Source organism: Telmatherina bonti (assembly GCF_933228915.1).
Source record: "Telmatherina bonti genome assembly, chromosome: 1".
In the NCBI taxonomy this organism is placed as follows: domain Eukaryota; kingdom Metazoa; phylum Chordata; class Actinopteri; order Atheriniformes; family Telmatherinidae; genus Telmatherina; species Telmatherina bonti.
In genome coordinates, this window is record NC_136619.1 from 20,138,650 (window position 1) to 20,152,186 (window position 13,537).

At 40.0% G+C, this 13,537-nt stretch overlaps 1 protein-coding gene across 1 annotated transcript in view; it reads left to right on the forward strand.

Annotated features, from left to right (window-relative positions):
* The window catches only part of ush2a (Usher syndrome 2A (autosomal recessive, mild)), a gene marked incomplete at both ends in the record, with an annotated part of 245,943 nt that extends 233,683 nt beyond the window's left edge, over positions 1-12,260 (forward strand). Inside the window, 13 exon segments of the mRNA XM_079260418.1 lie at positions 1,332-1,662; positions 6,442-6,648; positions 6,794-6,886; positions 6,964-7,109; positions 7,194-7,312; positions 7,463-7,561; positions 7,655-7,831; positions 8,955-9,038; positions 9,174-9,315; positions 9,464-9,551; positions 10,196-10,264; positions 10,783-10,983; positions 12,171-12,260. Of these exon segments, the coding sequence (XP_079116544.1) occupies positions 1,332-1,662; positions 6,442-6,648; positions 6,794-6,886; positions 6,964-7,109; positions 7,194-7,312; positions 7,463-7,561; positions 7,655-7,831; positions 8,955-9,038; positions 9,174-9,315; positions 9,464-9,551; positions 10,196-10,264; positions 10,783-10,983; positions 12,171-12,260 (1,846 nt within the window).
* Positions 12,261-13,537: the final 1,277 nt, after the last annotated feature.

Sequence of the window (13,537 nt, forward strand, 5' to 3'; positions counted from 1 at the left end):
AGTCATGCCAACCACTCAAAGCTCTTTACACTACTTGCCACACACACACACACTCATACCCCGATAGCAACATGGGGAGACAGCTTGGGGTTCAGAGTCTTGCCCCAGGACACTTTGGCATGTAGTCAGGTGAAGCCTGGAATCGACCTCCCAACTTTCCAGTTAAAAGACGACTGCTCTTCTTCCTGAGCTAAAACCACGCCCACAGTTGTATCATAAGGTGACATGTTTGGAAGAGTAGGATAAGATATGAGTATCAAGTACAAGAACAGTGTCACTACTTGGTAACAAAACTACTGTTAGATGTAAAGAAACTGTACTTACACCACAGTTACTTCAAACAAGAATCAGGTTCATTCTTAGATCCAATCTATTCTGTATTTGATCTTATTGCTCTGTGTGGTTTTCCTATAAATGAAATATAATCTAAAAAAGATTTTAAATAAACAGGTAAATTTTACTGATCAGCATTTTCTTAAATAAACTTTTTTAAATGAATAATGTTACCGATGTAACATTGCAAAGCATAGACATGTAGGCGAGTGACAATGTCTTTGTCACGTATAACACTGTAGACTGAATACAGTATGTGTGTGCTTGCATGTGGTGATGGGTATGCATATGCAGCTGTGTGTCTGCCTTGTGTGTGTGCATGTCAGTGTACCTGAATGTGTGACGATGCATGCATGAGCATGTGCATGTGCTGATAAGATTCTGATAATAAAAGCTCATCAGCCTTATCGTGTGAAGATCAGTTGCCCTCTCCTTGGTGACCTTCTGTTCATTCAACTTCTGTCCATCCCCTTTTCACTCCTTTTGTTCTTTCGCTCCTCTCTGTCATTATTTAATTCTCTCCTCCAAAAGCACAGTAACCTCGCAATGCAAGCTCACTGCGTGTAAATTCTTGTTGCTTTCTGGTAGGAACCTGTAGACATTCACCTGAGAAATACTTCTATTCAAACAACCAGTCAAATGCATGTTTTCCTTTTTTATTATTGTTGTCATTTATTTTTTGTTTTTGTTTATATATCTAACAGGCAGCAAGTTAAGGGGTTTTTTGTCCATATGGTTGTAAAATGTTGATGGGCCATCAGCAGGATGTGTGAAAAACTTTCACCTTTTCCAGTGAAAGCCATTCATAACAAATCGAACCTAAAGAAGCATTTTTTGCATGTAGTATGTGGTTTAAGTGTCTGAAATGTGAAGATGAATCAGATTTGGCTGTGAATGATCAGATTCAGTTATTCTGTCTTGAACTTGTCAGAAATATTTGGGTATTTAAACACTTAACACACACAATTTTCCTTTTATCTTTTGCATTTCTGTTTCAGGTATGAGGTGAGGGTTGAGGCTTGCACAGCATTGGGATGCTCCTCCAGTGACTGGTCCTCTGTCCTCACGCTGGAGGCTCCCCCTGCTGGACAGACTGCACCACTGTTAGACCTCCAACCTGACACACACCCCAGCCTGTACACAAGCTTCCTACTCACCTGGTCCCCTCCAGCTCAACCAAATGGTAGAATCCTGCATTACGAGGTGTACCGCATGTCAGGTTTCACCACTGACACTCCCAGAAGCGATGCAGCAACAGTCGTCTACAGAAATGTCTCTACTTCATTTAAAGATACTGGACTTCGGCCCTACACTGTATACCAGTACCAGGTATAAAGCTACCTATATTTTTCAGATTTGTGTGACACCTAATGAGACTTTCTAATGAATTATTCCAATTTAATGTGAGTTTCTAGTTAAAAGAAACGTTTCTTCAGCGTTTTGACCGTATCAACTGCTTTTCATTAGCAAAACTAAATGTTTGAACAATCGTCTAACTCAGTGCTTCTCAAACCTTTTAAACCACGACCTTTCAGATAATATATGTTGGAATTTTCCTATTGTCTTGAGTAAATCTTGAGAGCTTGCAACCCCCATACCCACATGATGATTGCTTGGTTGTGTGATATATGAAATGGGCCATCTTGCAGCCATCCTCTAAACATGAGGCTGGAAAGTTCATAAATCTTCATAAATGAGGATGATGAGGTTGTTTACTGCTGGAATATAACACTTACATGCCCAAAATCAGTTTCTCTCACAGAGATAATGCCAAATTCAGATTTTTAATAGGGTATGAACTTTGTTGTTTATGTGTTATTGTATTAAAAAAAAAAATTTTTAAAGTGCTAATTTCACAGATTTATCTCTACATTAATCTCTACATTCATTTTTACAAACCCAGTAAAATCTTCTTTTTTTTTAAAATAAGCATTAGACTATACATTTTTTACAATTTTTCTGGCGACTGATGGGCATTGCCAGATAATACACATTGCATGTATATTTTTGAAGGGATAAAAATAGACAAAATTTTCAAGCCATTGGACTACAATCTCAGAGGTGAATACAATTAGTTCCAAACATTTTTTTCTGCCGATATATACATTTATATGCCAAAACACACGTTATTTGTTCAGCAGAAATTTCCTCTTCTTTTTTGTTCATATATGTTCAACACAGGAACATAATTAAGAATTAAACTAAGTGCCTCAGGACACATCAGAAGATTTAGTCGTCTTTGACAGTGAGATGTTTTCTAAATGTCTGTAAACACACAGACACACAGAAACATACACACACACACAAACAGATCATACTCATACATCAACTCATACAGCATCCTACACACAAGTCATCAGACAGGTGTTAAATGGAGCAGTCCATATTCATGCTGTTGTGCTTGCACACTGGTACACTAATTGACAGGTTAGCCCTTTGGAAGCAACAATAACATTAGCATTCCCACCTGTCACACATATGAGCAGAGGCCAGAGAACCGATGTAATTGATTAAGTTTGCCTGATTGTGGTGCCGTCTTTATTTACGAGGGTTCTAATTTATGACATGAGGAGGGAGGGAGGGAGGAGCTATGGGAGATGACGAGCGAGCAACGGAGCCATTAATCACTAGGCCCTCCAAGCACCCCACTTCCTGATTACCAGCCAGCCAATCGAATTAACTGTTAGCCCCCTTGGTAACAGAGCTTGTATTGGAAAGACCTTTTAATGGTGACCGCTACATGTCCCCGGAGGATTCGCCGGTGGGGGATTGGGGTGCATAAACGAGCTGGTGGTTCGTGTGTTAGTCATGAACACATGTACACAGTTGTAATAGATGTGTTTGAGCGTGCCTGTAAATGTGCGTGTCTGCACAGCGTGTTAGTACATTTGTGGATATGTAACTTGCAAGGTATTCATCAACTACTTCACAAAGTGAGGTGTTATCTGCCTATATGGTGACTTATCAGCGTATAGGCCGTGGTTGTCTAGGAACCCAGCCAGCTACTTGTTTGCCTTTCTGTTTTTTTGCCAGGTAATCTGTCTGTTACAATCTGGCCTTCATCCTTTCTGTCTCTGTGCTGTGGCATACACAAGGACAAGTCAGTTCAGTTTAGCACAGCACAGTGCAGAGAGAGAAATCATATTAGGCTAATTACACTGGGTCATAAGCTCCTATTGACAGTTTTATGCGTGCTTTTAATTACTGCCCACTTTCACACAACTTAGCCCCTTCACCCCAAGTAGATGCACCCGCCAAGTTACTGTGTCCGCCTATCAGAGCGCTAAAATGCAGTCTGCAATCCAGTGATCCAATAAAAAGGCTGGAATACCGTCTGGAAGTGTACTGAAATCGTTTGTTGCCATGGTGGCTCTTTTGCTGCCATGGCAGCTTACGGGGTATATTTTTATTTTGTGTCTAACAAGCCAAATCATGGTCCAATGGGAGGCGAGAGGAGAAGAGCAGAGAGAAAGCAGTAAAAAGTTTGTAGATGATATAAGGACAGTGAAATGAATTCTACCTCATAGCACTGGATCAAGGGCAAGGTGATCTGGGCTGACTTTAATTTTGAACATTTATTCTCTAACTAAGTGGCACAAACTTTTTAATCTCACTCAGAGTCTTGCGTCATGTTGTGGCACTAACTGTGTTGCTACGGAGGGGGAGATCATGGTTGTTGCTGGGTAGGAATACCTCATTCCTGCCATCTATGTTATTTTATATCAACAGTGGCAGTTTAAAGCGAAACTGTTTTAAGCAACAAGTGACATTACATGTCTTGTGCTAGAACCACATATAATGACTAAAAATAAGCATCTGTCTCAAGTTTTTTAGAACAGAAACATTTTTTTAAGAAACATTTTTACTTGTCCATCTGGACCATTAATACAGTGCTGGAGGTGTGATTACAGTAACACTTCTGGCTTGATGACAGCAGTACAACAGTGTTTCAGGAGAATATGCAATAACACAACAGTTTTACTAAAATAGTCAAAGTAACAGTTCACATACATACCTATGTAAAAAGTTATCTACCTGTAAACTAGGATCTCCTGTGCTTTTAGTACAACTTTCTCAGTTTACTTTTCAACAGAGAAAGTTCATGTTGATTTGCAAAATGTAATTGAATAATTCTTCATTGGAGTAATTTATTGAGATTTCCTAAAATAGCATATTATCACAGACATATAGAGGAAGCAGAGGTATGGACTCAGCCTACTGAGCTGTGTTTGACATTTCTTTACTACGTCAGAGGAGTTTGTTCATCTATTTTACTTCCCAAATGCTATTAAATTATATACATATCCATGAATATTTCAAACCGTGTTTTTAGCTCAGAACACCACAGTTGTAACAGTAAAGATGTAATTAAAGTGTAGCCTATAAACTCTTTGGAAAATTAGAGCCTTTTTATAGTTGCTTTATTTTGATGGATGGAAAATTAATTTTACAATTACTGATAATTTGCCCATTATCGAGAGAAGCCTTCTCATGGATGTAAACGTTGTAGTTTACCTGAAGGTGCTAACCACTGCCAACACTGAACAACTGACCGATTAAATAAAAACATGCCGATTGTCTAATGATTAATTTAACAAATAAAATTAAAAGTAGCTTGTACCAGAATGATGGAAGATGATTCTGTCAAACGCGATGGAGACTGTGTGATGGCCTTGGCGTGCTCCACTGCCAAGAGAGTTATTGTTTATTGATGATGCGCTTGTTGATATAAGTGGCAGGGTTATTTCAGAGATTTACTATCAACTCAAATGCTGCAAAACTGAAAGGACAGCATTTCACAGTGCAGATGAATTATAGTTACAAACACACAATGAAAGCTTTTTTTAATTAAAGTCAACCTAAGTTTAATCTTAATTTCCTCATTTAAATCTGTTGCAAATGTTTACAAATAAATAAATTCACAGACGTTCTGCAATGCAGTTCATGTAATTAATTCCTGTTTCTGGTCAATTTTACTTAAAAAATAACTTGGAGTGAATTGGTTGAGACTGAACTTGTGGATCATACAAACTGGGCCTGATCTTCATGTCTACTTATTACATCTCACACCCAGAGAGGCTCCGTCTGATAGAGAACTGCTGCATCATTACTTTACCAATATGCTTTATTGTAAAAGTTAAGAAGAAGGCAGAAAAGGGTGAATATATAATTGCCCAGCAAGGATCAGTACTGCTTACATGGAGAAAGTCAGTAAGAGTCCATCATATGTGCTCCTCTTATCTTCTTCAAAAAGAAGGAAGATGTTTTACTGACCTGCAAACAAGGTTAGTTTTGTCTGTTTTAGGAGAATCAACAGTTTCATCTCGATTTGTGAGAAGAAATTACAAAACAAAATTTCTTTCCCGCTGCATCTCCTTCAGTCTTGTCCACGTTCTTTCCGTCTCCCCTCCCCAGTCCCCCGTCTCTCCATCCTCCTTTTCTCTTTCGCCTCACCCATCTCAGTCCATCTGTGCTGTCACTTAGATCAATCAGTCTGATTGATCACAGCCTAATTGACTATTATTGGGGTTAATTCAACTCTTAACACACGTGCACCCACGCGCATACAAGCACAAATCTCATAGTCATAGCCACAAGTAACAAACCACGCACACAGATACGCACTTTCAACATGAAAGCTCAAACCCATCCATCTGCCTTCTGCACTACTTCTGACAGGCTACAGATGACTTACACATGCAAATCTCCACCCCGCCTGACCCTGTGCTGTGTACACCCTCTAATTATACCCAACACAAGCACACAAATAAGATTACCTTGTATGTGTGTGAGTGTGTGTGTGTGTGTATGAGTGAGTGTGTGAATAACTCCTTGATGAAGGTGAAAAGTAATTGTCATGCAGATATGTTAGTCTTGGGTTGCTTGGTGAAAAGGTTTTGCTCTCACTGCTGATGGTAGTTTTGATGGATGGCCCAGTGAATTGGATCCTCTACTGGTCTGGTGAATATTGGTTAATTAAGAGAAGCTTTCATCAGGAGGAGTTTATAGATATTTTCAAAATAACCAACAACTTATGTGGAACGTGTTCTCCCTAATATAAACGTTGAACAGGTTAATTACTTGTGTGACATGGTTTGTGTGTGACAGGTGTGGGCAGTGAACTCAGCCGGTCATGCTGCCAGTCCTTGGGTCAGTGGGAAAACAGGACCTGCCCCACCGGAGGGTGTTAGCTCGCCCATTTTCCTTCATGTTTCAGCAACCTCAGCAGTAGTGGACATCCTTCCTCCAGCCCAACCCAATGGGATTGTTAGTCTATACAGAGTGTTCTCACTGGACAACAACAACCGGACTCTGGTAAATAGACTGCTCCTCACTTAACAAGAACGTGTACTACATTTAGTTTTCGATAATCCTAACTTTTCTTTTATTTTGATCGCGGCCACCTCCTTTTTTTTTTAAAAACTTCAGTGTCTTACATAACACTGTGCTTTTCTCGTAGCTCTCAGAAGGTTCATCCAATCAGCAGACACTTCATGGTTTGCTTCCTTATACACACTACTGGGTAGGAATTGAAGCTTGCACCTGCTTTCAGGTAATAATCTGAAATCTACTTCTCCATGAAACTATTTGTCTCTGGTTTGCTGTATTTTAATTTTGAATGTTTATCAGTGTTGTAGCCAGGGTCCACTGAGGAAGCTCCACACCCTGGCGGCCCCCCCAGCTGATCAGCCTCCTCCTCGCCCTGTCACCCTGACGTCCCGCTCTGTTCAGCTGGAATGGGATGAGCCTCTGGCACCAAATGGGATCATTGAGAGGTGGGGAGAAGGCTTAAGTCAACATTACACAGAACGGATACACAGTACATCATAACCTCACTCACTCCTTCTCATGGTGTCCAGCTGTGAGCTTCATCTCAGGCTGACCTGCCCGCAGCCCCCCCAGCCAATACCCATCCCATGCACGGAGGGACCTTCAGAAATCTGTTTCTTTGGCAAAAAGAGAAGCTACAATGTTACAGGTGATTTCACAGATATATGTAATAAACACATTTTTTTTATTTGACTAGGAAGATACTGTTCAGTAAAAAGGAAGTCTGCAAGCCTGAGCTGGACTAGCATAACAGATATCATGTATTTTTTTTGTCACTAAACACACCAAAACTGTGCAGGTCTCCAACCATACTCCACCTACCAGCTGAGGGCTGCCTGCTTCAACAACATGGGCAGCACTGCCTCCAACTGGACAACAGTTAGCACACTCAGCGAAGGTAACACTTTCATAGCTCCCCTCAAATTACCATCAAAAACCATATTATAACATATCCAGACATCTCTGATCTTCCCTCTTTGTCACCCCTCAGCCCCCCAGTATGTGTCTCCCTTGTCAGTGGACGGTAACCTGACAGTTATTTGGCTAGAGTGGACGGGGAGCTTTTCCCTCAATGGGTACTTGAAGGAGTACACTGTGACAGAGAGCCAGCTCAGGGTCTATACTGGCTTCTACAGCTATCTTCATATTCCCCGTACCTCACAGAAAAGTAAGAGCACACACACCAAACAAGTACACAAACTCAACAAGAGCAGTCAGTGCACAGCTTACTTTTACACACACTGGTCCTTTAGCATCAATACTAAAAAAAAGACATAATATTCTTCAGAGTAATAATTTGTCATATTTAGCATATGTTTATTTGGGTGATTCCCTCTCTTTTAGTTAATATATTTAATTAGCTATCAGGTTGAAGCTGAAGTAGGCTACTATTAGCTGACAGTAGTGGAGAAATGGGGATTGTCGTCACCCGCTTACTGTAAACTGATGTCTTTCTTCAAATTAGACCTAATTCATTCATTTGGCTTTAATTTGTTTTCATTCTTCCTGTGCACAGTTTTATTTGCTTTAGGTTCCCACTGGTAAAAAACCACTGACAAGAGCAGTAAAACATCATAGTAATTTACAGCCTAAAGGAAGTTTTCTGGTATATTACCAACAAGATGCATCCAGGGCTCAGTGGCACATGTAGTAAGAGAATATTCACTTAGGACTTGTCCAAAGTCACAGAGAACTTGGAGAACTATTGTAGCATGAATTTCTGAAAAACATCATTCAGTTTATAGTAACAATCTTCAGAAAACGCAGTAATTACAGTGCTAGTGCTGAATTACATAAGCACGAGCGTCTCCGGTGGCCAGATGGGAGTCAGACTGGACCTCCGAGCAATGGAAGAAGCTGCTCTGGTCTGTTGAGTCACAGCTTTCTTTAGTTTGACTTCATATGATTGGCTTGGTGAGTCATTTACTTCAGAAAGAAATGGCTGCAGGAAGTATGATGGGAAGAAGATAAGCAAGTATTCTTTTTGAAAGTCTTGGGTTCTGACATGCATTTGGATTTGACTTTGCACTTGAAGAACCTACATAAACAACACTGAATCGCTGATCCAAGCGTATGTATCATGCTGGGATCCACAAAAAACTTCTACAATTGAACTGCAAGCATGGCTGATACCACAGGACATGCTCAGTGGATATGTTGGGTCAGAGCTTTTTAATGCAAGGGGGCATTCACAATGTGAAGCAGTTTGTTTAACAGACATTTCTACTGTATAATGTTCTCATAATTTTAACTCTCAATGTTTTTTTTCTATTTTTACTTTGTTTCTGTAGCTCTGTCATTTCAGGTGACTTGTACCACAGACAACGGCAGTGCCAGCACTCCCACCATCAGATACAGCCCAGCCACAGGCCAAAGTAACACACACACAAATACACACACACTTAGACATAAAATTCCATTAAGAAATAACAGTAGGAAGCTTAAAGCAACAACATGACATAAAGCATGTAATGTACTTTGACTTATTATTTCTTCTTCTCTTAAAGCAGGTCCTCTTGAGAATGTGGATAGTGGTAAACAAGGTGTTGGCATGTCAGCCCCACCAGTTTACTCTGAACTCTGGTTTATCCTGCTGTTAGCCCTGCTGGGTCTGTTTCTGCTGGCCATACTGTTGGGCTTAGTGCTACAAAGGTATTTTAACTAGTATTTATTCTTCTCCAGTATGCTGCATTACAGTGCATACAGCACTGCATAATATAATTTACTAAACACACCATCTTTTTCTGTCTTGGAAACATTGCAAAGAAAGTGTACATTTGTTACGCTGTCTCTCTTTCAGAGCTTTGAGGAAACATCCATCAGCTAGAGAGCGCCCTCCGCTGGTCATGCTTCAGAAGACCAGAAAGGCTGGAGGGGAGACGTATACGGTGAGAGAGAGCAGCAGAGAGACAGAGGGTGGTCTAAAGGGGGATAAGAGTGGTAATTTGGGATTAAAACGAAACAAAAGCATAGAAGTAAATGTAAAGTCAAGTGTGAGTTAAAGCAAGTCAAACCTCGTTTGTGTGTGTGTGTGTGTGTGTGTGTGTGTGTGTGTGTGTGTGTGTGTGTGTGTGTGTGTGTGTGTGTGTGTGTGGGTTTCTGCACCAGCTTTGCTTCATCATTCTAGACTTTGAAACATGTAAAATCATCTACTTCTGATGACTTTGTTCCAAGGGGCAATACCACCGTTTATTCATTTTGTCATTCATTCGTTTTTCTTTCCTCTTTCACTTTTTTCTTTGTCCTGATGCTCTTTGTATTTTTCAGTTAAATTTCTTTTTCTTTTTTTGGCTTTGTTATCATTCTGTTAATTTATTTTAGTTTGTTTCTGGTATCTTTATCTATCTTCTCTGATTCCACTCCTTCCAACACCATTCTCTCCATCCTTCTCTTTCTCTCAGAGGCCCTGTCCTGCGCTGTGCTCTAAACATCTCTCCGGCTCTATGCTGCTTCCTGAACGCCCCACAGTAAGATTATTCTGTCTATTTTTGCTGTCAAACCCTTAAATGTCTATTTTGCTGTCCCCCTGCAGTTTGACACTGTAGCAGACTCTGTTGAGATCAACAACGTTATGCTTAAAAGCTACACTGTGTACACAGAGGTATGGGAATGTGAGCTTTTGCGGGTTGCTCTGTTGCGCATGTCCTCCTTGTTTGCATCTGCATGCCTTGTGTATATCTCACACTCTCTTCTAAAAACAGTGGTTTGCCTGTTGTTGTGTGCAAGGGTTAGAGATACATATGCTCCTCAAAACCAGTTTCAACTCTCGTGGAACTGGGTAAATCAACTGACACTTTACATGTGCAAGCATGTGTGTGGAGATTTTACTGAGTTCACGTCTGTTTGATCCAAAGAGGCGAATCCTAGCAGACTACTGCCCTCTGCTGGGTGTTTGTATTAAAAAAGAGAAAAAAGTAAAACAGAACTTTATTTTTAATCTGCAGAATTCCCATGTATTAATGTCCAGATGCAGCATATTCAGTGTTATCATTCTAAAGATAAAACAGTGGTCATGCACTCATTCAGTCCCTTTTCAGACAATATTTGAAAGTGTTGAAATGTTAGTGCAGAGTGAGTTTAAACATCTGATCATATTTGGACTAAAACTGTACATCGCAGGGTCTGACTGACACCAAGATCATCGGCAGCAGCTCACGCTTCAGCCCCATGTCTGTCCTCCGTGCCCCATGCCAAACAGACCTCACTCAGGCCTATTCCCAGCACTCCCTGCACCGCAGCGTCAGTCAGCTGATTGACAGAAAGTCACTGATGATGGAGGAAGGAAGTTGGGACAATCCTCTTGGACATGATTCTGGACTGGTGAGGCTAGAAATGTGTTTATTCATTGATAACAGGTGCACATCAGAGTAGTAATTACACTGCTACACTACAGTTATTAAAGTTAAGGAATACCCCAGCCTCCATTTGTTCATCTTACTTTAAAATCATATGGTCTTTTTCGACCAACAAATAACCAGTTTGGTCACATTTTCCCATTAAAGTGAGTCCAAACTTTTGACTTGTATTGTAGCTGTGGTTTGTTTTGGGTTTGGTTTGACTTGTTTGGTTTGGTTTGCTATTTTCTTTCAACTGCTGTTATCTGATCTTTGTAGATGGCTGCTAACACTAAAACACAAAAGCCCAACAACTTTTCACAAATCTTAAAAGATGTGGAATTTCCACCGGGTCAGAGACATTGAGTTTATGACCCGTCTTTGGTTCCGGTTTTAAAAAGCACAACCTTCTCAGCTGAAATACAGAGTCAACAAACTTTCCCCAAAAGCCATTATGATGCTTTTGACTTGTGCAATGTTCTCTGATCAGAATCGATGGTCATTTAGAGTTTCACTTCATAAATCAGGAAACATTTGTCCTTGGAAATATTTATTTTGAGCTGAGGCAAGTTTCAACACGGTCTTTCCACCTCCACCCCCATTGCCTTAACATGGTCACTTTTGTCCCTAAATGGTGGCAGATTTAACTATAGTTCCATCTTAAACACTACAAACCAGTGGCTATGTCCCATCTCTTCCATACTGTCCAAAAAGCCCCGAACAAGCTGAGAGTTGTCTTAGATCAGAGGGGCACAAATTCAGTCCTTGAGATCTACTATCCTGCAACTTTTGGACACAAACACAGCTGAATCACTCGGCTCAATTCCCTCATCCACACGTCATTCAGCTCTTCAGAGGACTGCTAACAAGTCATTCATTTGATTCAGGTGTGATGGAGAAGGGTTGCATCTAAAAGCTGCAGGATCATAGATCTTAAGGACCCAACTGTCTTACATAGTATAAAACAGCAAGCTGTGGAATAATGTGTTTACTCACCTTCCAGTACTTTAACAACTTGTGGATATTTTTTCGAAAGCATATGTTGACGATGCATAATCATCATACCTGGTGGTCTTGTCTTTTTTTTTTACCACGTCGAAATTTGCTTGGAAAAAATGCCTTATGGATCGTATCATGCCTGCTCTTCTAAGAGCTTGTATGTTTTTCTTTCAGTATGTGGAAGAGGATGAGTTTGTGGACGCCATCAAGGCCTTAAGTTCTGGGAAGAAGGAGCACACCATGTTCACAGACACTCATCTCTGAGACGGAGTTCCTACATCAGGTGTTTCCGTCATACTTTTTGACCAAGACCATAAACCACTGATGTTATCGGTCTTATTGCGCCCCACATGCATGACTCCTGTGCAGCCTTAACATTAGTAGGCAGGTATCCAACACCCATGATTCTACACTTGTTAACATGTGGATACGGTTGACTGTAGTTGTGAAGCCTGTGACATAAAAAGCTGTAGGATATTTATTCAGTAGCTTGAATGCATCTGTGTTTGGTAATAGTAGAACATGTTAAATTAAAGCAGATCAGGTTCTGTTGAATCATGATTAGGTGTCTCTGCTTGCCAACTGTGTGTAGATTAAGTTTTCAGAAAAGTGCAGATAGATCAGCAGTGGTGGGTTTAATGAAAGTCCAGTTATTGTCAGTCAAACAGGAACTGTGCCTAGTAAGCTTACACGTTATAAGCAGCAGCATTCCCTCAGCATGGCCTTTATGTTAATGTTGTTTAAGAAATGCCAATTGTTTTTATTCAATGTATGGCTGGGAATCACAGATGTGCCCTGACTGTTGTAATTAATGTTTGTGATGTAACTTGAAAGTCCAAGTTGAGAATGTCTTATACCACATACCTGTGGATTTACTGTTTACTGCAGTTTTAAAACATCGGCAAAATGTTTAATTACTAAGTTTGTTCAACCGTTGTGAGGTTCATTTGTGAGCGTGTCAGTGTTAATCTCTGGTTTATAGTACTTTTATCCTTTGGTCAACTAGATAATCGGTTTATTTTATTTTTTTTAAATGTCTGCAATGTCCTGTTTTAGATCCTTAGCAGGAAGGAAAAGCTGGTAATGTGTAGTTTCTACAGACTGGCCCTAGCAGCTGAGATGTTAGCTTTCTGTGTAATGTTTATGGCAGTTAATATTTTTGTGTACAACATTGAAGTCTGCTGTATTATATATGAAACTCTTTCTTTTTTACACTGGCAGTATTATTTATGGTTGTAATTAAAAAAATGTTATAGGTGATTTAATGGATTAATGTTTGTGTGTTTTCTGGCAGATTATTAAACTGTCAAAATCATTTAGTTGTGTTCTTATATTTTGTAATTTGAAACTAATCTGATTTATGAATGCATGATAATCTCAGCAGTACTGTTCGCTACTTTTTTCTATTCCATGCACTACAGATGTAAAAAAAACACTTTAGCTTCAAAAAGAGGCAGATCAAGTTTGTGAAAGTTTAATCTTTCTTATGAAAGCAAATGTACGACATTAATGTTCAAGCAAAAAGAAAAACGGCAGGAGAC